We start from the raw sequence: 27,848 nt of genomic DNA on the forward strand, positions 1-27,848 counted from the left end.
ATGCTGTTCTGATCTTTGATATGTTTAAACATTTTGCATGAGGTAATGATTCTTTTTTTAATAAGGTAAGGATAAATACATATTAGAGTTTTTGGAGAAAGGTAGGTAGTATGAAAGAGCTCTGAATGATGGTACCTAATAGCTGATGTGGAAAGTTGAAATGTTCTTTAAAATTTTCTAAATCCCCCTACCCTCATCATTGAAGACCACCTAATAGCACTTTGCTGTAAAACAAAAGTAGCAAAGTAGTTAAGAATAGTTGGTTGGGAAATGAAAGCTGAAAGACAAAACTGCAGTGCAGTGATTGGTTTGATTGCTGAATAAATTGCAGTGTTCAAATTCAATTTGTATCAATAGGAAAAGCACTGTACACCTGCAGAGTCTGTCACACTTGCTATCTGAAACTCTGGTGCAGCTAGTCTTAAACAATCTTTTAACCACTGTCAATAATTAAAAAAAAGAGAAACAAACAAACTCTAACTCTAGAGTAGCAGTATTTGCAAACTTATTTCATATATAAGGGAAAATGAGAGCAACAATTCTTTGGGATCTTTCCTTAAAAAATACACAATACTTTTTAAATGCTGTGTTATTCTCAGTGGATTACTTTAAAAGTAGCCAAGGGGTACTGTTCATTCAGTAGAAGGATTTCTCTTTATTAAATGTGACAGAAAGCCAGAAGCATAATGTACTGTCTTTTTAATACAGTAGAAATTGCACCTTGATAATTTGTGCCTATGATATAAAATGGACAAAAACGAAGGCTTCTACATTTGCACCCAGACAGCTGATGTCTATCCCTATTTGTAATTGCCGTAGTTTTGTGATTGAGAATAGTTAGTTTCTAGGGAGTGTTTTTTGTTTGTTTGGTTGGTTGGTTGGTTTGGTTTGGTTTGGAATGGTTTGGTTTGGTTTGGTTTTGTCTCAAACTTCCTTGGATCTTTTTTTTTTTTTTCCCCTGGAGTTCGGAAACTTCTCTTCAGGCTTCTTTAGAGGTGTGAGTCCAATTTGCTGTGACAGGAGTTTCCAGGAAAAACTTGGATGAACTTATAAATGATTGATGTAAAATAATAATTCCAGATAAAAGGGAACAAATCTTAAGACAAGGTTTAATGTCTGAGTTATGGAAGCTTACTTGGACACTTGGACAAACTCTAGTAGATTTTAGGGGAAACTCAATACATTTATTATGGAGTTCCAATTCCTTTATCTTGTATAATGGAAAAACTGTAAATTATTTGTTTGAAGTAGTAAGAAATGCTTAGTGCATCATTTTACCTTTTTCTGCATATAGGGTGAGTAAATTCTGCCCTACCATGGAGTTGCTACACTCTTGCCTGATTTTAGTCGATGTCTTGCAAATTCTATTGTTACATTAAAGGTTTTTCAGCCCAGCACTAAATAAAACTTTAAAATATTGCTTATTAATTACAACTGACATTTGTGATCTTAGGGTCAGATCACTTTTAAATCAAAAATGTCTATTCGATAAATTTCAAAAAGCTTTTTTGTCATTCGAACCCAGAACACCTACAGAAGGCTCCAAAAACTCCTTTTCAGCCTACTTTAATATTAGTTTAACACTTAGATGTTTAATCAAAGTGTTTAATAATTAAATATTAAACATTGCCATTTTCCTCTGGACACTTAAACTAATATTAAAACTGAGTAAACATGAGCATCTTGTTTAATAATTGTTAATAGTTTCAGTCAAATTCCAGGACTGGAATACCAGCAGTTATTACAGATCCAAGTGAAGTCATGTACTTCTATTTATTCTTGATGTCATGTATATTTATAATTTGAGCTTAAAATATGTTCTGTTGTGAGAACATTCTTCAGTGCCTAGTTCCTTTAAATTATCTGGCATCTTGATGCTTAGTTTATGATGGCTGACAATAAGGAAGTTTCCTTCCTAACATAGATAGGAGTGACAGTATATTGTCAGAAATATAAATTTTGAATATATATCATTGAGTATTTTTAATTAATTATAACAAACAAACAAACAAACAAACAAACAAATAAATAAATAAATAAATAAAGACTGTCGTTTTGCCCTAAATTTAGTGTGAGAAGTTCACATTGTGGGTTAATAGCCTCACACATACCCAAGATGTTTGGAAAATATTATTGCTTTAAATTTGTACTTCCATATGAAGCATTTTATTTTAAAGGACATACCTAATTGAGTGGATTTATTGCTTTGATCTGTTAAACAAAAACAACAAATCAACCATGAAGAAATAAAAGCTTTGTTTTTAGTGGTGAATGATTGCAAGATGTCCCCTTGGGTGCATCAGGCTCAGCCCTGCTATCTGGTTGCAGGAAAGAATTGTCCTGCTCTGCCTTGTGCTGATGCAGCTTCACCTCAAGCACAGTTGGGAGTCATAATAAAAGAAAGATATAAAACTATTAGAGAGCACCCAGGGCAAGGTGTATGACATGAACCTGAGGTCACTTGGTTTGTTCAGTCCAGAGAAGACGGAGAGAAGACCTCATGGCAAACTACAGCTTCCTCCTGAGAGGAGTGGAGGGCAGCTACTGATCTCTCAGGTGACACTAGTATGACCCAAGGGAACAGCATGGAGTTGCATCACAGAAGGGCCAGGTCAGTGGTCATGGCACCAAACTGTCAGAGGTCAAGAAGTGTTTGGACAACACTCTCAGAAATATGATTTGAATTGCAGGTGTGGAGCCAGGAGATGGCCTCAATCATATTGATAGGAAGGGAGAATGGCTTTTAAATTAAAAGGGGTGCTTTTGGTTGAGGTGTTAAGAAAACAGTTTTTATTCAGAGGGTGGTAAGATGCTGGAACAGGTTATTGATGCCCCACAAATGAAAGCATTCAAGGCCAGGTTGGATGAGGGGCTCTGGGCAACCTGATGTATTGGTTGGCAACCCAACCCTGCCCATGGTAGGGGAGTTGGAACTAGATGTCCTTCAAAATCCCATCCAACCTAAGCCAGTTAGTGATTCTATAATCCATGTGTGTCCCTTCCAATTCTGGATTACATGATTCTATGAATGTTGCTGATGAAATATGGAAGGCAGTCCAAAAACAGAATGTTATTTTGGGAGATCTTTGACAGCAGGCCTCTGATCAGTCCATTAAACCAAGTTAAATTAAACTCTTTAACCTAGATCTTTAACTTTGTTCAATAGTTGAAATTATGGGTAGGCTGACTCACTACTTTCAGGCTACACAAAACGAACAATTAAACACTTTTATATAGCCACAGCTGGAAAAGTCAGAAGCAGTGTCATAATGTGCTTAGCTGAATGGTAGTACTTGCACCTACCTACCTGAAGAAATAAAAGGTGTTTTCTGAAATGGGAGTTCAAAGGCCAGCAGATTTATTGGCTACAACTGTGAAGGTGAGTGGCTAAAAGTAAGAGCAGAGTCAAGGCCATTCAGCTGTAAGGATGACAATTAAAAGGAGAAAACGAACAAACAAACAAAACACAAGAAGACTCTGTAATGGAAAAAACAACAACAACAAAACAAACAAACAAAAAAAAACACAACACAACAGCAGCAGAAAAAAAAACACCCACAAAACTCTCCTTCTGAGATCTGAGGATTTGCTGATAATGTTTATTTCTGGGCATTAAAGCTGTATTTTGTTTCCAGTTTTAAGACAACGTCAGGTGTCCTGACGTTTACAGGAAGTAAACAGGGTTGTGTGAAGGAAATATTTGATTACTCCTTATTTTCGACTAGCAGAGACAGCAAGCAAGTTCTCCAGTAATCGTAAACATTCAAGGTAAAATATGCATAACAACATTAATTATTGCAGTATGTTAAAATCTGGATGGATTGCTGTACTTGTGTCATGCTTCAAAAGCATAGTCTTTCCTTACACCATTTTTAATACATCATTTTGTCAGAAATGCCATATGTATGCAGCACTTGCCACAAATTGAGAGGTTTGCCTGCATTCCTGTCAAATCTGTTCATTTATAGAAATCTATAAGGTACTTTGGCCAAAAGGGATTTGGTTTTCTAGCAACAGATTTATTGGTTTGCTGTGCCTGTGTTCTTGGTGGATGGGCAACAGCCCTTTATTTTTATTTTTATTTATTTATTTATTTATTTATTTTGGGGGCTTTCTTCCTTTCAATCATGCTGCTAATGAAGGTGAGGAGTTTCTACATATCCTTATTGACTCTCGGGCCTTTCAGTGGAGGAATAAAGTCCTGAATTCTGATTTCTCTTTATTTTTAGAGCGAGAAGACAAGCTTTGACTTTTTTAACAAAAGGGATCAGACTTAAACAATGAGCCAGATGATGATTCAGAAGAGTTTTTAGAGGAAATATCAATAAATGTGGTCACAGGTCATACCTACTCAGCTATTTCTTGATCAGTTGGCAAAGCTCTGTGTATGTTGGTCAAACAGTGCCATTAAGCAGTATGTTTGTGATAGAGACAGTTAAACCATAAAAGCCAAATACCTGAAACAGAATTACTATGCTAGTCATGCAAATATTCCACTGTGTACAGGGACAGACAGCTTCCTGAGACTGTGACTTCTTGATATGTAAGTAAAGACCTACAAGTTGACAAGAAATTGAGAAGATGTTCAAGGCTGTTCCTCTTTTTCTTGCTTGAAACTGAAAGATAAATAATGAATAACAGCAAAACAAGTCTAGCAGTAAGAGTTGATCTGCTTTTTCTGTCATGTGACAATTATTTGCTTCATTCATGCCTTGTAACTCTGTAGCTTGTTGCCAGTGTTTTTCTTAGTCTTCCTGTACATAGCCCTGGAGCATACCCACATTAGTTGTTCTTGGAAGTATGTTAAAATAATATCTCTGGTTCAGGCAGAGGTGAATGGAAGAGGGAGGAAGTTCTAATTTGTAGTGACTGAATAAGTGCTTCTTATGAGCTTCCTTTTACTTGCTTTTCACAAAGACGTTTTTTATTTCCTTAAGTGTAACCTTGCACGTGTTGCTTTTTAGTTTAAACCAGATAGAGCCATGTATGTCACAGGGAATTTACAAGGAAGAATGCTTGATGCCAGATTTGCTACTGGCTTTCTGTATACATGGTCTTTATCAAAGTTATACCAAAATACAGAGAGAAAAAATAGTAATAATATTTACATATCCAAAGTGCACAAAAGTAGATGCAAAACAGTGACTGGTTACAAGCTTGCACAATGACCCTCCTGAATGATGAGTTGAAGCACTTTTTCCAAAGTTCTGTGGTACTTGAGAAGGTTAACCATTGCAACACAGCTGAGAGATTAGTTAGTGAAATCTCTAAATGGATGACATAGTTCTGTGTGAAGAATGTGTTGATTGCTTTCTCCCACTTATTTATTGGTTTATTTGCATGGGGGCATGGATCCCAGGAGCTGCTCGGCTTCCTTTAATTTCTGGCCTCTTTGACTTGAAGTAGAACTGCAGTTGCATGTTCTTTGTTATAGATGTTCTGGGATGGAGTTGCTCACTAATTCTTGAATTCACTGAGAACTCATTTGCTACAGATAGTCATTTTAGGTACTTGACAATGATTTGATTAGTTATTATTTTGTTTCAATCAGACTGCATTTTGCATGTAGCTTCAAACTGAAAAAAAAGTTTACTAACACCTGTTCCAAAAAAATTACATCTTTTTAATATAGATCTAAAATATTTTTATCCTTGTCTTTTTTTTTTCTTTCTTTTCTTTTCTTTTCTTTTCTTTTCTTTTCTTTTCTTTTCTTTTCTTTTCTTTTCTTTTCTTTTCTTTTCTTTTCTTTTCTTTTCTTTTCTTTTCTTTTCTTTTCTTTTCTTTTCTTTTCTTTTCTTTTCTTTTCTTTTCTTTTCTTCTCTTTTCTTTTCTTTTCTTTTCTTTTCTTTCTTTTTTTTTTTTTTTTTTTTTTTTTTTTCCCCTTTCTCTCCCCCTCCTTTGGTAAACAGGGCTTTAAATAAAAACAAAAAAAACAACAACAAAAAAAACTTACTTCCTGTTAAATACATAGGCTTTAAAAACAAACTGAGAAATGGAGATGAGATACTTGTTAATGAATGTTAGGAATCAGAGATAATAGTCACCTATTATTATTATTATTATTATTATTATTATTATTATTATTATTATTATTAATGTTATACAGTTTTATACAGTTACCCTATTTTTTAATTGCCAAATAACTTAATTTTTAACAGTATGTAACTACTGAAGGCAGTGTTTCCCACAAGATGCAATTATCTGCAACTCACACCCAGTATACATTCTAATCCATTATCAAAAAGTGATGTTTTTGGTTCATTTATATCATAATGACATTCTATTTCAAAATGTTGTCTGGTGAGATACACTAGTTTTAAGTATATAAGTATTTACAGCATTTTATGCTTTAAAAATAAATGGAAAATCTTTCCAAGCTGTTTTTCAGGCATCTCTTTGCAGTTTGAAAGCAAATTATATAAGCATCAAGAAAGTAGTATGATAGACATGAAGAAAAAAAAAGAGTATTTCTTTTTGTTTATCAGATAATTTGAAAATGTCAGATAAAGACTATGTTGTTCTTTTCATTTTAACTAGAAAATGTTTAACAATATTTATGTAGCGGGAAGATAATATTCATATATTGTTAAATTATATTCAGTTGTTCTCATTTCCCAAAATGCACAGCTGGTATGTCATTTTAAGATTTAGAAGTCACTGCATTTACGTTTTAACGATCAATGGCAGCTGTTGATCTGAGTCATTAATGAGATTTTCACTGCATCTGCATTTAAACCTTGTATATTCTGCAGAAGACAGAGTATGGTTGGAAAATGAGATTTCTGTCGCCGTTATAATATAGAGTTTTACGTGCTTAAGCTGAGAGGATTCTCTCTGCTACAGCTTGTGGAAGGTTATATCATACAAACTTTTTGTTAAATGAGAAGGGGCAGAGGGAGAACTCTTGCTGAGATTTCAAATACGACCTTTTGGTCTATGAGCACATAGAAAATGGCCCTCAGGTGAAGATACTCACCACTTCTGTGTTGAGAGTGAAATAGAAGGATCCTCAAAGTGAAATGTGATTTTATAACTCACTCATTTATTAAAAATACTATCTATTACTTCCTTTGAGGGCAGTAGAGTACCTTGAAAATGACAGATTGAGTGTACATGGTGTCACCTGGGGGTTGTTTAATATAATGTCATAGATATTTGGGTGTAGTAAAACTACTCTTAAAAATGGCAAATAATCATCTTCCTAAACAATATCTAAATTGTAGTTCTGATGCAAAAGAAATCTCTCCTTGTAGTTAAGTTTCTTAATGTTGTGTCAGAGGGTTTCTGTAACAGGAATAGCTTGTTTATAAGTAAGAGAAAAAAAGTATTTTTTTGTTTGTTTTTAACTACACAGTGAATTAGTAACAGCATTTGCCTTGCACTTTGCCTTCTATGATATATGTAGTCTTTGCATGCTTTCACTCAGAGACTTGTTCCTTCTGCTTCAGATCCATGGGAAACTGGCACTAGTTAATTTCTCTTTACCATTACCCTAAATGTAATTTTCAGCATTACAAGATGACAGAATTGTCCAAATTAGGAGTTAGAAAAAATGTGAATAAAAAAAAAAAAAAAAAAGAGAGAGAGAGAGAGAGAAACTCCAAGTTAACTACGATAGAAGGTTTTTCTACAAGAAAACTTAGTAATGCATTTAGTTTTACTGAACAAGAAGTAGTTCTAAGTAAGTGCCTCATTGGGAATGAAAATGATTCTTAATGAAGCCTTATATTTTTCAGATGATTACTAATTGTCATCTAAACAGGCCAATTGCTGTTGTAAAGCTCAAACTACTAAACATTAGGACATGTGAAAGTAACTTGAAAGAACTACAAGGAGATGCTGACAGAAAGTACTTTGAGGAATTTTGAGACCAGCCTACTATTTCAAGTATCTCTCTGTCTCTTGAAGACAAAATCTGTGAATTGCCCAAGACGTGGTACCAAGGGGTACCCCGAAGTAAAGTAAAAAACAAACAAACAAACAAACAAAAAACCCTAAATTCATTTTATTTTTCAGACACTGTAAGCTCACTACTGATTTCTGTTAAGGCAAGAAGTAATATAATCTTAGTATCATCTAGGTTGAATAAAACCTTCAAGATCAAGTTCAGTCATTAACCTCGCTTACAGAGTTTCATCACTAGATCATGTCCTTTAGTGCCATATCTACACATCTCTAAGGATGGCTACTTCACTGGCAGTGCTTCCCTTCAGATTCCTTTACTACCCTTTCTGTGCATACATCCTTTTTAAATACCAATCTAAACCTCCCAAGCAAAACTTGAGTCAGATTCCTTGTGTCCTATCACTTGTCACCTGCTGCTCTAGAAAAAAAGTGTACTGAAACATCCAAATTCATAATGTAATACTTGCTTTATAGATTAACTGTTAGAATCTGGATGACACAGAGAGTTAAGCGACAAACACTGCTTATGAAATTTTCTTAAGAACAGTGAAAGAAAATGTTAAAAGTTGAAAATAATAGAACAGAATCTTCTCTACCTTTTTCAAAATTAATCATTTACTGATTAAGATCATTTCTTCATCTTACTTGACCAAAGATCTACTTTCAGTTCTTCAGCATCGTCTTCTATAACTAAGAGTTTGTCCATTGGCTTTTGACATGTTATATTGCAACTGCAACTTGTGTTAGCACTAACCCTTGCTATACAGGCATTTCAGAACTTAATAACTAGTTAGAATTTCATACAAGTAACTACAATTACAAAAACCTAATTCTCTTGAAGAGTTTGTGACTATGGAATAGTGTGTATCAGTCCTTTATTAGGCTGGGTAGAGGACAGAATATCCATAACCCTTAGGTGCATGGTCTCATCTAGTTTTTAAAATCTCATATTGTAATGTGCTTACGACTTTCCCCATTTATACTCCTTTATCTTGTGTCAGGAATTATGATGGAGAGTAACAGAAACCTCTTCTGATAATGTTATCTACAAGCACTCTCATCTTGTGAGGCAACTACTTTCTACTCAGAGATCTTTTGGAAGAAATGAATAAGCTAAAAATACTGTTCTTATGTTTGAATACTGAATAGTTTGTAGATGAGGCAAAAAGAAATGGAGAACAGTTCAAGAGAGAGCTCTGGTTACCATAAACTGAAAACTCGGTTAATATCATAAATCATATGGTCCTAATGTGTATCGCAGCAGTGATTCTATGGACTAAATCTTATTGCTCCAGAGATTGCTTTGCTTTTTCACCATTTATCTTACTATCAATGATTATGTCAAGGAAAAGCAAAAAGCAAAATATACTATATGTGGTAACTATTTGCTGCATTGCCCTGTAATGCCCCTTGTGAACTTAAAGCCATGGGATTTACCTTATTGGTGGAAATAACTACTGGCTAAAAGTATGGCTAAAAGTAAAGTTGTGATTTCAAGTCTTATTCCATAGACACCTTACACACGTAATTAGTGAATATCAGGAGACTAATTATATGAGTAGGAGTTACAAATTTGGCCCTTGGACAATTCAGAGTTCTGAGCAGAGACTAATTCTAAGATACCAGTAGTTTTGCTGTAGTCATTACAAATGTCTCACATTACTTGTGTTTTAATACTGGAAATATTTAATGTTAATTCCATATTACACAGAATGTTTGGACAAATGAATTAACAGATTGTGCTAAGTGCATTTCCCATGGTCAGGATTCAGACTAAAACATCTTGCATACTACCTGTAAATCTTCAGATGTATCTAAATCATATGGTGAGAATAATGTGGATGTCTCTAAAGACAGTATTGACACAAGTCATTAATTTTAGTAGTCTGTTACAGAGTCGTTCTGGTTAAGCCAACTTAAGCTGGGAAGGGTAGGACATAAACTTCTTATTCCAATTTAATATATATATATATATCTTTTTCTTGGCAAAATAAGAAAATAATCACAGGAACATAACTGATTGGTGAGGCATGCAGCTAGAAGTGGAGGAAAATTAACTGTAGCAAAGCAGAGGCAATCACTGGGGCAGAGATGAACTAAGGTGCACTACAACTCTCTGAAGTAGCTCAGATACCTCAGCTCAGTTCCGGCTGCCACACTCTCTCAAGCATGCTTAAATATCTTCAGGGTATCTTTACAGTATTTATTTCCTGAGCACTGTCAAAATTTGGCTTGTCTCTAGGGCAGTTATAGGCCTCCCGCATTTCGTTTGGCCTTCTAGCCCTACAAACTCAGCTGCTCATTTTCCCACCCCCAATATTTTGCTTACTTTGTAGCTGCCCTCAAACTCCTCACAGAACTTGGTAGGTTATGTGCTGGCTAGGTGTCAAATGAAAACTATAGTAGCTGTAAATAGAACATGTATAAATTTACCAGTAGAGTTTAACTCCCAGCTATCTAGTTTAATATTTTCTGTTGAATGAGGCCTGTGACAAGTTAGTTGAATCTGAATCTTTTAAAATTGTAGGCAGTCTTAATTCTATGTAATTAAATTGATTTTAGTACAATATGAATAATAATAAAAAGACTACTACCATTTGCCTCTGAAACCTCTATTTTTATAATGCTTAAAGGTTTTCTGTCCCTTCTCTATTTGCAAATGTAATGAAATTAATAAGAAAAGGAGGAATTATTTTGGAATACGGTTCAAAGTCAACAAGCTTGTTTGTACCAGGTATATTTCACACTCTATTTTTGATTCACTTCTCAGTTAACATATCTGATTTGGGAAAAAAGGTCTTTTATACCTGTGCCTATCATTATTTACTTGCACTGAAAATCTTCCTATAGGAAAAGCTCAAGAAAGAAAAGTTGATGAATGGGAAAATAGTTTAAGAACAAAAGGTAGCAGAATAATACCTTATCTCTCTGAGCAGCAAGACAGGCAAAAAGGAGAAAAAAATATGGTAAGGAAACCATGGAGAATAAGAGGCATAAAAGGCAAAGTATCTCTTGCTTGGAGATATTGCATATGTCTTACAGCTGCAGAAAGTGAAAAAAAAAGATGTCAGTAGGATAGCTGGAGATTAAGGTTAGGCTTGAAGACGATTGGAACACATGGAATCAATTGCAAAGCTGCCACAGTGAAACTGTGCTCTGTTCTGCATCTAGAAATTACACCATTGCTCCAAATAAATGCCATGGCACATTGCTTAGAGCAACAATTATGCTAAAGAACAATGGGGGATGCACAAATCCAGTCAGCTAACTGTGGTGGAGTGAAATACAGTAAAGTACAGGACAACTATTCTGTGAAAGAGAAGTGCAGAGCCCTAATAGTAGCATTTCAGTAACAGTAAATGAATCACAATAGTGACTCATTTTTTACACAGTCGTTCTCCAAGACTGCCCAGATGTTTCCAGAGAAAAAACAAACAGAACAAATCAAAGAACAAAATAATCAAATAGCCAGAGCAGGAAGAATCCAACTCTAGACATATTTTCTCCAAATTCCTTTCAGAAGCATTGTCTTTTAAAATATGAAACGCAGGACATAACCTTTCTTTCAAAACTTTTAATGGTTAGTCTCTGTAAGACTCCCAAGAATATCAAGAGTTGTAAGTGCCTCGTCCTTCTTTGAATCTTGGTAAGCTCTTGACATCAGTGACATCCTGTGGCATTGAGTTCCATAATCTAATTATGTGTTGCATTAAAAAGTATGTCCTTTTATCACATTTGGAGCTGCTGCTTTTCACTTTCACTTAGTGTCCTTTTGTTCTTGAATTATGAGATGCAGGACTACTGAAGCTCCGGATCTATTTTCTCTGCCACTTACCATTTTTATACTTTCATCATATCCCTTCTTATTCATCTTTTTTCTAAGGTTAACAATTCCTTTTTTTTTTTTTTTTTTTTTTTTTTCAGTCTTTTCATATGAAGTCTTCTCTCTATGCCTAATTATCACAATCACTCTTCTCTGAATACCTTCTAATTCGGTAATATCCTTTTTGTGATGGGGTGACCAGTGCTTCACACTATTCCTGAGGAGGGAAAATTATTGATTCATGTAATGACATTATATTTTCTTTCTTATTCCTAGTTCATTTCTTATGCATCATAACATTCTACTTGCTTTTTTGAACAGGGCTTTTCGTTGAACAGTCTGTAGTGGGGCCCAGATGTTTTTTCTGAGTTGGAGCTATTAATTGAGATATCAGGTGAAGTGAAAGATTTGTTGCACTTTTTCTCACCAATGTGCTTTACTTTGCATTTAAATAAATGATTGTCACTTTCAAGGTTGTCTATCCATCTAGTTTGGTCAGCTATACCTGAAGTTTCTTGTCTTCTTCAGGCCTGGTTACAAGATTATCTATCTATCTGTCTGTCTTTCTTTCTGTCTGTCTGTCTATCTGTTTGTTTTGTGCTGTTTCCAAATTTTGCCCCATTACAGATAATTTTTTCTTTCATGTTAACACATTTAGAACACCTGGTCCTTGTATGGCCCTTGAAGCACCCTGCTGTGACTTTTTTTTTTTTTTTCCCCCCTGTAATGAAAATTGTCAATATATGTTTTTTATTTTTTATTTTATGTTTGTTGTTGTTGTTTTAATCTTTGGGAAATTTTCTACTTCATTTTCATCCTATCTCAGAATGATTTAATCTCTGACTGAGATAGAGAGGGGGTTAGTCTCTTGATAGAAGCCTTGCTCTCAAGGCCTTGCCACATTTATTCATTGAATCTAGCAAGGTTGAAGACTGGCTATCTTCACAATTAAAGCTAAACGTTCTTCAGTTATCTACGCTCTTTATGACCAAAAGTATGGAAATTCAAGACAGAGAATGAAGAGTAGTTAGTATGCTAGACAGATGCATGCAAAAATAAAAAGATGGAAGCAAGCTTTTAACATAGCAGTTATTAACGTTGTCTTGGTGAAAATCCCAGCAAACCAGTATATAATCAATCTAAATAGGCAAGGGTTTAAAGATTACAAAAACTGAAAAGGAAATTCCAACTCAAAGCTGTAGGCAGCTGTTACTTTTCCAGAATTTATTCCAAAATCTGATATAAACGAACGTATTTTCAGATTTCTAATCCCCAGAACTCTTGTGGAAAAGGGGAAAGGCAACCCTTTTTTTAGGCTGTATATGTCCTAACATCCCCTAGGCCTGCTTATTTCCTGGTATCTCTCTCTTTTTCTCTCAAGCGTTCTCCATCCTCTCCCTGAGAGAGTCAATGTCTGCTTCATCTACCTGGCTGCCTACTGCATGCAACAGACTCCACCACTTTTCTTCACAAAGAAGATTGCTTGTACAGAAGAAGGCTTCTCAGATACTTTGGACACCTTGCACAGATGTATGCCACTGCCTTGAACTCAGAAAAAGAGAACCTGAGCATATTGGTGGAAATGTGGTCAGTCACTTGCAACTCAGACCTTACCAGTTTGGTAAAGGAAATAAGGACAATTAGAACTTCCTGTGATATTTCCAGAGCTTTATCTGAAGAAAATGAAGTATTTTCCATACAATACTATGTCCAGCCCTAAAACAGTTTTGTCTGGAATGGAGTTTGAGAACAGGTATCATATCTCTCTTTTTTGAACAAGCTTATTAAAATGCTAGCAACATCTCTACAGCTAGTATTGGAGTTTAGTGAGATTTTAAGATAGAATATGGAATATAATCCACGGCTATCAATGGACCAATTATAGATACATATATATATGTTTAAATCGTTGTTGAGCAAGCTAATTTGATATAATCAAATATATGACACTGAATTATAAGAGTGCAACAGTAAAAAATAACCACTCTCTTCTGCACAGCAACACACACACACACACACACAAAAACCAGCATAACACAATCAGAAATATAATTAGAGATTTTTATTTGAAGAATAAGAATAGTAACATAATGGTGCTCTTCACTTAATTTTTAGAAGATTCTAAAATACCACAGTGTTTGTGCGGCATAAGAATTTGAAAGAGATAGAACACAAATTGCACTGTCATACCTATTAATGAACATAATACATTATTGATCAAATATAAGAAATTGTACTGTGTAGTATTTAGTTAATTTAGGAAGAAAATATGTATCAAATATATGAGCTCACTGCAATGAACAAAGGAAAGCTAAATACTTTTCACAATATACTCGAAAAATTAACAGCAACTTAAGAAAAAATCACGTCTTTACAGTTTACCAGTCAAACATAAGAAAATGGATTCATGTTAAGTGATTGAAGGATGAGTTTTGCTGAAGCAATGCATATGGAAAACAGTGTGAATACTGTGCCTACTGCTGTCTTTGTACTGAAAATATCCATACTTTGCATTTGCTGTGGACTAGTATAACTCCTGAAATATGTGTGTATCCAGGTAGTGTTAAGAGATTAATATATGTCTTCCTAAAGGCATGTCACCATTTGGGAGAGTATCACAGAATGTTTTTCAACATCATTAAGATGCTGCCACTCATTAAATGGAACGTGTATCCCACTATTTTTGTTGTAAGCCCAGATAAAATATATCAAGAAATAAGCATTAAGACTGTAACTAAAATAAACCCATATATTGATAATATTCCATTGAAGAGTCGATGCATTTTTCACGGGATTTTTTTTTTTCTCCCCACTTTCTTTATTCTCTACAACATGTATAACATAATATGAATGTAGAAAAGTTTTATCAGTGCTTTTCTGTCAGCCTTCTTGGTTTTCTGCTTACCTTAGAAGGATGAATATTCCTCTGTGTTCCCCAAACCTCAGTAGGATAATGAAACTCATGAGATGCTGCATTTTTCAAATGTAGTTTTAATACCTTCCTTCCATTCCTCTATCTTGTTACTGTCTACTCATGACTTCTTGAAAATGGTGCCTTAGTTATTTTTTTCGGTGTGCAAATAATAAGTGAAGCAACACAGTATAAATAAGCTTTAAAGGACTACGCTGGCTAACACCCCCCTGTGTTTAGTTGGTTCTGTTTCATATCCTTAAATTTATGAAACGAAACACGTTAGCTTCATTTAACGGGAGTTTCTATGAGTATTTGAGTATTTGGAGCAGGCTCAAGTGGTATTTGTTTGTTGTTGTTGCTGTTGTTTGTTGTTGTGCGTGGTGTTTTTTAATCCTAGCAAACAAATAGAATTAGAAGATGTAAAAAATAACCCATCTGAATTTGAAATGAAATAACTTTTTTTTTAAAATTTTTTTTTTACTTTTTTTTTTTTTTTATATTACTATTGATAATATATATTAACAATATATGGCAAAACATTATTTCCCAGTTAAAAGAAAAAATAATTAATCTTACAAGGGAAACATTCTAACCTTGTGTAAAATAAGATTTTAATGAAGCAATAGTCTGAGCACAAAAATCTCTACTTTGGCTTGACAATCTCAGATTATTTAAGTTGCTTTTTGAAATTTGTCCATAATATCAACTGAGAAATTTGAGATTTAAATAGGGTATATTATATAACATCTTTCCTCCTCCCAGTGGAATTGATAAATCCAAATAAGTATCTCTATCATGATTGGCAGTTTATATGTCTTTAGATAGATTTAGTTATAAAAAACTGTTATTTTTACTTAAAACCTGCTTCAAGGTACATTGCCTCTTTTCATCTCTTTGTGGTTCTGCATAAATTAACAATTTCTAATAATTAGTGTGGCAGAAATTATACTTGATTAGGAACAAAAATTAATGTTATTTTCATTAAAATTATTTTCATTCATTTTACAAATAGAAATTAATATTCATTGCTAGATGTACATTTCTACAAAGAACCCTGGACAGTCTTATTCCTTTTAAAATCTTTACAGAATATTATATTATCTATGAGTTTACCAACATGACTCCTATTAATGGAATTCCAAGACAATGCTAATGTCTTGGAATAATCCCATAACTTTCTCCCTACTATTAATACAAGGCATTATGTATTTTCATGCAGTGGACAGTCCACATTTAACTACACATCCTTTTCATCTTGCCTGTATAAATTTTCTGTAAATTATGTGTGCATTTTGCAAGTGAGTTAAAAAAATTGTCTTCCTTTGCTGCCTCTCATCAAATTATCACATTTAACATTCTTAAACTAATTAAATTGGTACTTGATACATATACTGATCAAACCTATTCTTATGGCTGTGTTAAAAGGCAGACTTTCAGAAGCTGACCTTGATTTACTTGCTATTTTTGAATGGCTTGCAACTTTCGATATGTTGAATTACATGTGAAATATGGAAACAGATAGTTTTAACATTAAATCCTGGTAGTAAAGACCTTGAAGTCTTAGATAACTTAATTTGTGTAAGAGATGATAAACTAAACAAAATCAGTGATATACTAGGAAATCTTTCTGATATAGATAGTGCAAGCCTTTCTGTGTCACAAGAGATATTAAAAAAAAATAATAAAAAAAAAATTAAAAAAAAAAAAGGGCTTATGAATAGTTCCCTTATTTTTGTCAATCTGGAATCCATTATTAAGCAAATGTATGATCTTTGTCCTCTTGGTAACAGTATTTAGCACAACATGAAATGTGTTACTCTAGTCATGGCTCTAATTGGCATCTTTGTTGACAGTCTCAGAAGAAAGGTCACAGCATGGCTAGGCATGAGACCGATGTTACTGTCTTGCTTGTAGATGCAACCTCCTTGGCTGAATGGGGTAATTTATTGACAGATATACTTCTTAGAAAATATCTATGGGTAAATAATTTATACATATATTTTTTTTCTTTTCCTTTTTTCTTCTTTTATGCTTGTTTTAGTGCTACAGGCAGTGTGCTTGTGTTAAGACTAGGTGAGAGAAAGTGAAATGGAGGTGCTAAGATAGATAGTGAAAAAAAAATATCTGCAGCTTGAACATTTAGTGAACTCAATCACTGTTGACAAGAAATGTTTTACTCAAGCATAGTAAGGAAATGCAAGGAAGCATAACTACTACCTAGACTGATATACTTTAGTATTTGGAAGAAGAAAAAAAAAAAAAAAAAAAAAAAAAAAAAAAAAGTAGATATTAGAACACCTACATTTAAAAATGTCTATTCCATATGTAGTCAAATTCTATGAGGCAGGCACTCCTAGAGGGTGATTCAGAGTCCTAAATTAGTTGACTAAAGTTAGACAGTGTGAATGCCTCCCACAGTAACAATATGTTGCAGAGGGACAGAAAGGAGGCAAGTGAAGGGAAAGGAACACGGAGTGATAAGGGCTATAAAGGACTATAAATGAAATAACTCTAGAGCAAAGTTTAGAATTTGTTTCAAATAAATGGAGGGTTTTTTTGTCTGCATTTGTTAACAGGAAGATCAAAAAGTTTGATAAAATGCGTGCTCCAAACCTGGTAGCATCTTCATAGGTAATCAAACAATAGTCTTATCACTTTCAACTGTGAATTTCTATACTGCATTTATTACATTTTTCACTGCAACTGTTCTCCGAGTTCCAGCCCATACTTGAGAATTCACAGACATATATAAATAATTACTTCTTGAAAGAGCTTATAAGAGAAACAAAAATAATAAGAGAAGAATAGGAAGGCAAACAAAGGAAATAAGAATGTAATGATCTGCCCAAAATCATCAAGGGTATTGACTCTTTCTTAGTATACCAGGAACTGTAAGCTGTAATACCCATGATTCGCATGTGTGAAAGCATTTCTAATAGACACAACTTCGGGGAATTCATTTGTTTAAAAGAGCTTTGCCTTTAGTAAAAGAGCAAATATTTATACCCACAAGTAATGGCACCACAGTGAAGAATCTCATTTGTATTCATGATTGGATAGAGCTCTTGAAAAGGTAGTCCTTTCAGAGTATTTATGACTCTTCTATTCTTGATTAAAATAATTCATTTGGTTTGTAGGCACTATTTTAGGGAGAATTAAAAAAATTCTGTATTCATTTGTCTATAAATTCTTAGCTCATTAGTCACTGTAAAAGTAGATGGCAAATCTTAATCTTTCATCCTCAAAACCAAAGGTTACTAAAGATAGATAGACATTGTATATGTCACAGACTTGCAATTTTTTTGTGTTTAACACCTATTCAGAACTCTTCCTGGTATTTAACAGGAGTGCCAAGGAGCTTTCTGGCATGCATGGGCTTACATGAACACATAGTAATATTGTATATTCATTTACCTTCCTACCATCTGTTATCTTGTATTCTACAGAATTAAGACAACAAAACAAAACCAAACAACACATAATCATCTATTGTGATTCCTATATCTCTGAGCAATTTTCCATTAGATATTGTCATCATTGTGACCTTTATTAAAAATATTGTGGATTGGGGAGTAAAACACTGAGATGAAATGGGATGGGGAAAAAAAAAAAAATCTGTTAAAATTGGTGGAGACATTATTTAATTTGCTATTCACTTAAATGGACTTTCACTTTCTTGACTCACTATAATTTGGCTCAGTTTAGAAAGTTTGGAAAGTTCATATCCTTCGTCTCTGTTAAAACTAATATGTGAGTCATAGGTCATAGTTTCAGTATTTTCCACTTGTAAATTGAATCACAGAACCATAAAATGGTTTGGATTGGAAAGGACCTTAAAGATCATCTAGTTCAAGCTCTCCTGCCATGGGCACCTTCTACTACACAAGATTGTGCAAATCTTCATGCATCCTGGCCTAGAACACTTTGAGAGATGAGGCATTCACAACTTCAGAATACACTAATGTCAATCTGTGTCCCATAGTTACTTCTGCAGAAGTATACCATATTGGAATAAAGCAATGTTCTCTTGGTAGAATTTTGTAAATTGCATCATCAGTTTACAGGAGGATCCGGGGAACTGCAGGCCTGTTAGCCTGACCTCGGTTACAGGGAACAGATTGTCTTGAGGGAGATCATGCGGCATGTGTGGGATGACCGGGGGATCAGGCCTAGCCAGCATAGGTTTGTGAAGGGCAGCTCCTGCTTGACCAACCTGATCTCCTTTTATGATCTAGTGACCCATCTGGTGGATGAGGGAAAGGCTGTTGATGTGCTCTACCTAGACTTCAGCAAAGCCTTTGACACTGTCTCCCACACTATTCTGCAGAAGCTGGCAGCCTGTGGCTTATATGGGTACACTCTTGGCTGGGTAAGGAGCTAGCTGGAGGGCCGGACTCAGAGAGTGGTGGTGAATGGAGTTAAATCCAGCTGGAGACCGGTCACGAGTGGTGTTCCCCAGGGGTGGGTGCTGGGGCCTGTCCTCTTCAATATCTTTATTGATGACCTGAATGAGAGTGCACCCTCAGTAAGTTTGCAGATGACACCAAATTGGCAGGGAGTGTAGATCTGCCTGAGGGTAGCAAGGCCCTACAGAGAGATCTGGACAAGCTAGAGAGCTGGGCTAAAACCAATGGGATGGGGTTCAACAAGACCAAATGCCGGGTCCTGCACTTTGGCAACAAAAACCGTGGGCGATGCTTGGGGCAGAGTGGCTGGAAGACTGTGTAGAGGAAAATGGACCTGGGGGTATTGATTGATGCTCGGCTGAACATGAGCTGACAGTGTGCCCAGATGACCAAAAAGGCCAATGGCATCCGGGCTTGCATCAGAAACAGTGTTGCCAGCAGGAACAGAGAGGTGATTGTCCCCCTGTCTCAGCACTGCTGAGGCCGCACCTCAAGTACTGTGTCCAGTTTTGGGCCCCTCACTGCAAGAAAGACACTGAGACCCTGGAACATGTTCAAAGGAGGGCAACAAAGCTGGTGAGGGGTCTGGAGCACAGGCCGTATGAGGAGAGGCTGAAGGAGCTGGGAATTTGCAGCCTGGAGAAGCAGAGGCTCAGGGGAGACATAATTGCTCTCTATAACTTCCTGAAGTGAGTTTGTAGTGAGCTAGGGGTCGGCCTCTTCTCTCGTGTCATTAGTGATAGGATCATAGGGAATGGTTTCAAGCTATGGCAGGGGAGATTCAGGCTGGATATTAGGAGGTATTACTTCTCAGAAAGGGTGGTCAGGCACTAGAACTGCCTAGGGAGATGGTGGAGTCACTGACCCTGGGGGTGTTCAAGGAGAAACTGGATGTTGTGTAGAGGTATATGGTTTAGTGGGAGCTATTAGTAATAGGTGAACGGTTGGACTGGATGATCTTCTAGGTCTTTTCCAGCCTTGGTGATTCTATGATTCTGTGATTCTATGATTCTATCATTTGGCTTTAGGTTTGGACTAGGCCAATTGCTGTAGACATATTGTTACTGTATATATTGTACTGTGGAGAAAATTGAGCATTCTGTGAGATTTTAACTTTGTTGGATTTTATTGGTCAGAAGACTTCATCTGGATACCTGTTAATTAGGAGGAAAAGGGAAGTTTCAACTTGCACTCTTTCATTTGGAAACAGGCAAGGAGGACATTAGGCAAATTATCTTTTGCCTGAAAATACTGAAATAAACAGACGCTTCTCTTGTTCAACAAGAAGGATTGATTTTTTGGTTTGCTACAGAAGGGACACAGGCTATACATGATATTTGATTGGTATAGTTTTCTTTAGACAGGCCCATAAATTTTGCCTCTAAAAGAGAGAAAATAAAGAGCACGTTATAGTGTCACACATTTAGCAAAGTGAGCTTGATAACTATTACATATTTTTTATGGTTCTAGGAAAACAAAACAACAACAACAACAACAACAAAATGCTAACTGCTTAAGCAGTGGGGGATTAAGATTTACTTATGGTAACTTTTCTTAACAAGTCCTTCCATGGCTGAACTTCTGTATGTACTACTTAGTCATTTTAATGCAGAGAGTATTCAGATACATTAGAGCACATTGAACTGAGAGTGTATTCTTGGTTAACAACTGCAGAAATAGCTCATTTTTTTCTTTTGTTCTGAAGTAAAGAGATAAGCCCTTTCAATTCACTGTTGTCAGATTTCTTTTTGCTCTTGAGCAGGAGATATGAGTATATCTGTGTCACTGGACGTAATACCCTAGTAAATGTCCAAGTCAGAGACCACATTCCCAAAAGGATCCAAATTCCATGTTTTGGCAAGAGGAGGACATCTGCCATATACTCTTCTCAGAGTCCTACTAATCCTGGATAGAAAAACCAGGACACACAGACTGGGCAGCAGATGCATTCATGTTCCAAGAGAGTAAGTTTACATGCAGCTGGAGTATTCTGAGCCACATATATTGTGTGTGGTTTTCTACTTTCTTATAATATGCACAATAAGAATTTTCATATACCTGCCTCTGTACAGACTTACTCTAACTTAAAAGTCTTATCATTTTTACATGCCTGAGTGACATAGGTGTACCTCAAAATGAAGACAGTATGCAGTATTTTCTGAAAAAATACCAAAACAGCTGGTTTCTCCTTGTAGTTTAAACAGGCTTAAATTAAAAAAAAAAACAAACAACAAAACAAACAAGCAAACAAAAATAACCTGCTGTTAAAGCTAAACTTTTTATCCTTCCCTCCACTAAAGAAAAGTGATTTGGTAATGAAGCAGAGAGAAGAAAACCACCTGTGAAATGAAAGCAACCATTGTACAAAAGCTATGTTCCTCTTGTTACCAGTAATTTAAAACTAAACTTCAAGATATTGTTAGTGTCATTTACTGAACCTTGTGTATTCATTCTATAGAATATATACTGCTTAATATCTTCAAAATGTTTGGATCAACTTCTGTCCTCGTGTGTAGCTCTGCACCCTTAGGGAAAAAACAGAAATATCAAAAAGCATTATTCATACAGAATAAAGGAGATAATAATAATAATAATAATAATAATAATAATATCTTATATCCAAATGTTTACTGAATTTTTGAATACAAGACTAAATGTTCCATATAAATATGCAGTTTCTATTATAAAGTGTGTATTCTTATCTGAGATTATTCTCTATTTCCTCAGGTCATCTAAAAAAAAAACATAGTCTAGGTGAATAAGATTGTGTTTTTGTCATTCCTACAGGTAAAAATTTCATTTCACTGCTTATGTTTCCATGCAATCCTAATGTCTAAGCATAGTAACATTTCATTATTTGATGAATAAAGTCCTTTCACAACATCTTTAGGACTTGTAAGTGAGGTAGCAGGTGTTACACAGTTAGACTGAGGATTTCATACACTTAGAACTTCAGCACAAATGTATGCTTTGTCTTCTGTGCATTAGATTGTATATAAATAATCTGTTTCCTGATTTCCTGAAAATATGTAAATTTCAACGGAAGTTTTAGGATCGTCTTCCCTTTTACCGTATGGTTTAACCATTTTTGTGCATTCAGAAGGATGACAGCTGTGTGAATTCCAGAAGCACAGACTGCAAGAGAAGTTTTCAATGCATCTCATTGCCCTCTGGTTTTACATGTTGCTTATCAAAACCTGTTGTTCTTATGATGGCTAACAGTGTAACATGTGGCAATGTGAGAGGGATAGCTGTTGAACACTAACATTTAAGAGTTCTGGAAAAAAAAACATGCTAAGTGTTTACTTTTTTATATCGACTAATGGGGGGAGGAGGATTTTCTGGCAGTTTTAACAGTGTCATTTACAATCGTTAAGTTTATTTTAGTAGAAATATATAGAGCAGCTTGATTGAGTTGTAGTGTTGAGCTGTCCTGCCTTATGTAATCCAAATGTTTTTGAATTAGAATTGCTTGTGGAAATCTTGAGTGTCTCTGAAGTGGTACAGCAGGGCAGGGGCATATTGATTTTGACTAAGGAACTTGTAACCATTTTTCCTAGCCAAATTATATAAATTACTAAGGACAGCAGTTCTGTAAGGAAGCACAAGTGGAGGTGCCATAGATACTGCAGCAGAAAAAAATATATCATCTGCCTGCCTGCCTTTTGTTTCCAAAGTCTGGCCTTAAAAAATTAAAGGACAGGAGAAAAATAAATTATTAATAGTACTCATGAAATTTTAAAGATACAAACATATCCCGAAATATAGTAGCAGGAGAGTGATAAGTCCACACCCTTTCTATTTTATTTATTTATATATTTTTTTTCAGTAGTGGACACATTCATGCAACAGCACTCAAGCATAGCTTCTTACTGCAGGTGCTTTTCCCATTTTGGGAGTTCACTGCCCTTGTTTTGTTAGCCTCAGCATTTTGAAAGTGTTGGCTCACCCGCAGTGCTTGCAAATATATCACTGTCCATGCTGCCTTTGCTTTTTGTATTTACTGGTGTCTTTTGCTTCAGGGTTTCTGATGCCCTTGAGAAGCTGTGTCCATTTTTTACATCTGAAAGGGTGCCAATTCATTTATTAAGACAGAGTCTGTGAGGCCTGGATAAATTTATTCTATCTAACATTTAATAAAACATTAAATTAAAAATGTGACTTATGCTGTGACATGCCTAACATTACCCTTCCAAGGTTTATATTGGAGAGTTGCAGGGCCCCACTCTCTAGTAGGTAACATGCTATCAATCTAGCTCTGAGGTGACAAGGCCACTGGTGTTTTCCTGTGGAGGTTGTTTAGTAATTAATTTTTCACTGCTAGTATGCTCAATTAATAGCTCACATCATTTAAGGCTAGTTTAATAAGTTTATGAGTTCCTTATAAATTCTAATAATGATAACAGTTAATAAAAGAATAATTAATTTGTGTTTGGAGATCTTAAGATCAATCAAGCAAATTAGGCCTAAAATATGACTATTTTTTTACAATGTTTTATTGTTTATTTTTAACTATAGATGTGTTACCTTGTGTGTATAAGCCTATATATCTGGCAAATTGTGTAATTTTTTAGTGTTTTACTTGCCTTATTAATTTAAGTCTTTAATCTGAGGATGGGGCAGGCATATAAAGTGGTACATTAAATCAATATTATGTTGCAGATGATGTCTCTGAAGAGGTTGCTATTTATGAAGGGGAATACAATAATAGGAATAATAAAAAGAAATTGCATTTTGATCTTTCTGCATGTTATTATAATGCTGCTCACCCATTTTAAAAATAACATACAGCTCTCCTTGTAAAGGCAGCCCCTTGCACAGAGCTTTGTCACATACTCAAAATGTGAAGTGTTTTGGTTGGTTTTTTTTGTTTTTTTTTTTTTGTTCATTTGTTTGTTTTTGAAGGAAAGGAAAAAAGAAGTCCAGATAGGGAAGTCTTGTCAGTTACTATTAGGATTCAAGAGAATCAGCCCTACAAAGAGAGAGTCTGTTGCTTAACAGGCGTTTGCTTGGCATTTAAAATAGATGGTTGTGGTCTCGTTAGAGTTGCTGATAGTCAGGGATAACCTTGTTAAGAAAGTTAATAAAAGAGGAAGGTACATTTGGTTTGTATTCTTGCCTTATGTCTCGCTCAAGGTTTCATTTTCCACTTCTTTTCAAAATTCTTCATATAATCACTAGAACTGGTGCAAACAAGGTGATTTTGTGGCTTAATAGTTGTTTCCACAGCTCTTTATTACTGCACAGACAGTATTCTGGTAAGGGATTCAAAGGACTTTTATTCATTCTTGGCTCTGTAACTATTGTACTGAGCATGCATTCACTCCACTATATATCCATTTTCTACATCTATAAAATATAAATCAACCTAATGTCCCTAGTAAAATATTTGTATTAAAAATACTGGATAATAGCATATTATATGAGATGCAAAGCAGTAGAAAATTGGGACATTCATTTTTCTAGAACTTCAGCATCTGACTTAAGTTTGTAACAGTTTTTTAATGTAAGTCTGTTGAGACAGGACCTAACAAAAGCTCTATGATATATCCTGAAATTCAGGGAGGAAAAAAATGCAATTTCTTTTATTATCTGGATTTTAAAGAAATCAACCCTAGGAAGGACTATGTACCCAAACCAGTCCCTCGCAACCTATATTGCATGTGATGTTTCAAGGCATTTCTTAAGCCTTCCACATTTCTGCCATAAACCCATTCTACTGCTTTTTAAGCTTTCAGGCATTGAAAAGATTCTGAGTTAGCAAGTAATCATTGTTCAGGCAGTAGTTACCTGTAGCTGCTGCTCCTGTTTATCTGCTGAATAACTTCCAGAATGATTGTTTTCAGGGTACCTACATGTAGGTGGAGAAAAGAAGTGAAAAGCTTGGGAAATATAGCTTTTGTGGTTATCACACGTAGAAAGATATGCAGGTGGAGAATTATGTTGCACTGTTGCTGAGAATCGAGTGGGAGGATATTGCAGTAAATGTAAGAGAAAAAAAAAATGGGTGTGGGGGTTTCATAAGATGATGAAGGAGTTGAAGGGCCGATAAACTTCCTCTTGCTGGAGGAGTGAATCATGCCTTAGTTTGGGAGGACTTTATATACTGAGTGCAGGTACTATTTATCAATAACAGGTGCTATCCTTCTGGTGCTGGCAGAAGTGGATTAATAATGTCTGTAATTATATTTATACTGATAAAAATAGGTATTTCATTGTGGTAAGCTGATCAGGTGCTTCAAACTGTATTTATCATGCTGCACACCATCAGTGCTGTTATCAGGGCACTTATTGTAGTGTTTGTGATGTTCAAATTTGGACTCAAAATGACTGCTTATCCTGTGGTAAGAGATTGTTGCTGATCCATTTCAACAAGTAGCGGTTGCCACTCAGTTGCATAGTAGTTGCCACTCAGTAGCAGACAGTGATCTTTTCCTCCCAGTGGTGACTGGTTATCTCAGAGACGCAAGCAGCAGAGAATGTAAATTGCACTGAATGCAAATTGCACCTATTGCATAGCAGCTCACTAGTGGGACATTCTCTAAGTAGGCTTATCTTGGAGCAAGAAGTTTCTGCAGTGACTTTGTGATTCACAGTAGGTGATGAGCAGTGATAGCTTACTACTGGAGTATGTACTGATGTCAGGTGAGAAGCCTGGGGCTGAGAAGATAAGAAAAGCAGTAGGAAAATGGGATTCTTATAGCTAGAAGGGAATTAGGTATTGATATATACATGCATCTGTATACCATATACAAAAATGTGTATATTTGTAAGACCAAGGATGTAAAAAATGGCCTCGTTAAGATTTTGAAATGGGGGGGGAGGAAGGAGGGGGAGGAGGGGGAATAAAAGAGGCAGGAAGAGAAATTACACCATGAAGTATTGCATTGAAAACTGAAGTGGCTCAAGCATTCATTTGCCTCATGCACTCTCACTTAGTCTAACAAATGTCTTAATATTGCTGTTACTGCAACCTACATCGTATTCATGTTGTGAAGACCCATGAAATTTCAGTGAAGTCCTTCCTGAAACAAAGTGGGATATTTAAACTCAATACATGTGTGTATACAGAAGTTATTAAATACCTGAGAAGTGTTATTTTCTTAAGGATAGAAGGAGCAATAGGGAGTGGCTTACCTGAAGATAAGCATTAGGAATAGTCTGGATAGCAAGGTTTCTTCTTAATGAACAGTAAGCACATAGAAAGGAATGCAAAAGCAGACATATCAAGTTGAAAATATTTAGAGGAAAATATGAACACAAAATTAAAATCGTCTCCTCAAAATAAAACAAAACAAAACAAAAACCTACGAAAAATCATTGAAAGTAATACCATACTGAGGAAGCTCAGGGGAGACTTTATTGCTCTTTACAACTGCCTGAAAGGAGGCTGTGGCAAGGTGGATGTCGGTCTTTTTTCCCAGGTAACAGTGATAGGAGTTTTGCCACGAGAGGTTCAGGTTGGATACCCGGAAAAACTTCTCTGAAGGAGTGGTCAGGGACTGAAATAGGCTGCCCACGAATGTGGTAGAACCACCATCCCTAGAGGTGTTCAAGAAATGTTTAGAAGTGGCACTAAGACACAGTAGTGGGGAAACATTGGTGATAGGTGGATGGTTGGACTGGATCATCTTGGAAGGCCGTTCCAACTCTTTGATGGTTCTATGATTCTATGATCTCATTTCCCTCCTTAAATATTTCTAATTTTTTTTGGACGTTCTACTTGAAAGCATGTGCTTGTTAATAACTTACAGTATTTGAGGCCTCAGTTCATTTTAAGTTTATGATAAATGCCATTTCAGATCTATGGCTTTGTAACATAGAAAAAAGGCTGATTTGTTAAAGATAACCATGGCAAATTTCTGGAAAGAATGCTTTGACAGTAATTATTTTTTGAAAAACTTCAGATTTTAGGTGGAAGAATTGCTTCTTCTATTTCCATCTAATCTATTTCTTCAATGTTCGTGCTACAAAGAGAACTCTGGAGGTGTTTAAATGCCCACATAATAAATTTGATGTGAGTTATTTGTGACTCACTTTAAACTTGGGATCAACACAACACATTATTTTTCAAAAAGCAAATTTGCAAATAAAATGTAGCAGCTATGTTTTTATTCACTGAATGGGTTCCTTGATTTTCAGGCCATGCCATAGGGCATCAGAATGATATTTCCTCTGGGTCCTTTTTTAACCATAGGCAGTAAAAAAGATAAAATAAGGGAACTTTAGAAAGCTCCTAAATGGAAATTTGGCAGTATTTATACTGAGCCTGTTTCTTTCCAGCATTTTCTTTAGCAGGGTTAAGCACCGAAGCATGAGAGTTTATTTTCCTAGAAGAAAAAGGTTTACTGTCCAGTGTAGCTTTTGATGGTCTTGTTATCCATATAAATATTTAAACCTCCTTTGAATCCTGCTGAGCTCTTAGCTTCAGTGATATCGTGAAGGAATATAATAAAACATGTTTCTTGACACCAACTTTCTCTTCTCCAGGGAATGAACTACTCATAATAATGAGAGGTTATTCACCATGGTCTTCTGGCTCCAACAGACTTGATCAAATAACTTCCTACCAGAAGCCTTTTATTCCCCAGGACTGAGAAAATGTTCTCTCTCTCCTCTCTATTAATACTGTTTAGGTACTAATGGATTGGTCTTGCAAAATTGAATTCATACCTGCTGACAACTACCATCTCAGGCTTGATTCAGTCAGCCATATAGATCATTTATGGACCACAGAAAGAGTCAGGGCCATGCTTCTTCAAAAATAAGTAAGAAAATGTGGTATGAAGAACTCTGTATA

General features: G+C 35.4%; 1 protein-coding gene across 6 annotated transcripts in view; it reads left to right on the top strand.

The window, feature by feature from the left end:
- Positions 1–27,848, top strand: part of PCDH9 (protocadherin 9) — a 682,018-nt gene that overhangs the window by 173,658 nt on the left and 480,512 nt on the right. The window contains exons 3-4 of one of the 6 annotated variants that reach the window (XM_015851671.3): positions 12,050–12,122; positions 13,110–14,489. The exons of 4 other annotated variants lie outside the window; for them this stretch is intronic. In XM_015851671.3, coding sequence (XP_015707157.1) covers positions 12,050–12,073 — 24 coding nt within the window. In that variant the 3' untranslated portion in view covers positions 12,074–12,122; positions 13,110–14,489. Of the gene's footprint in view, positions 1–12,049; positions 12,123–13,109; positions 14,490–27,848 lie in introns of those variants that run through there. One more of the 6 variants, XM_015851672.3, reaches the window with a different exon arrangement.

The sequence above is a fragment of the Coturnix japonica genome, chromosome 1 (genome assembly GCF_054131305.1).
Source record: "Coturnix japonica strain WE chromosome 1, WE-NBRP24, whole genome shotgun sequence".
Classification (NCBI taxonomy): Eukaryota; Metazoa; Chordata; class Aves; order Galliformes; family Phasianidae; genus Coturnix; species Coturnix japonica.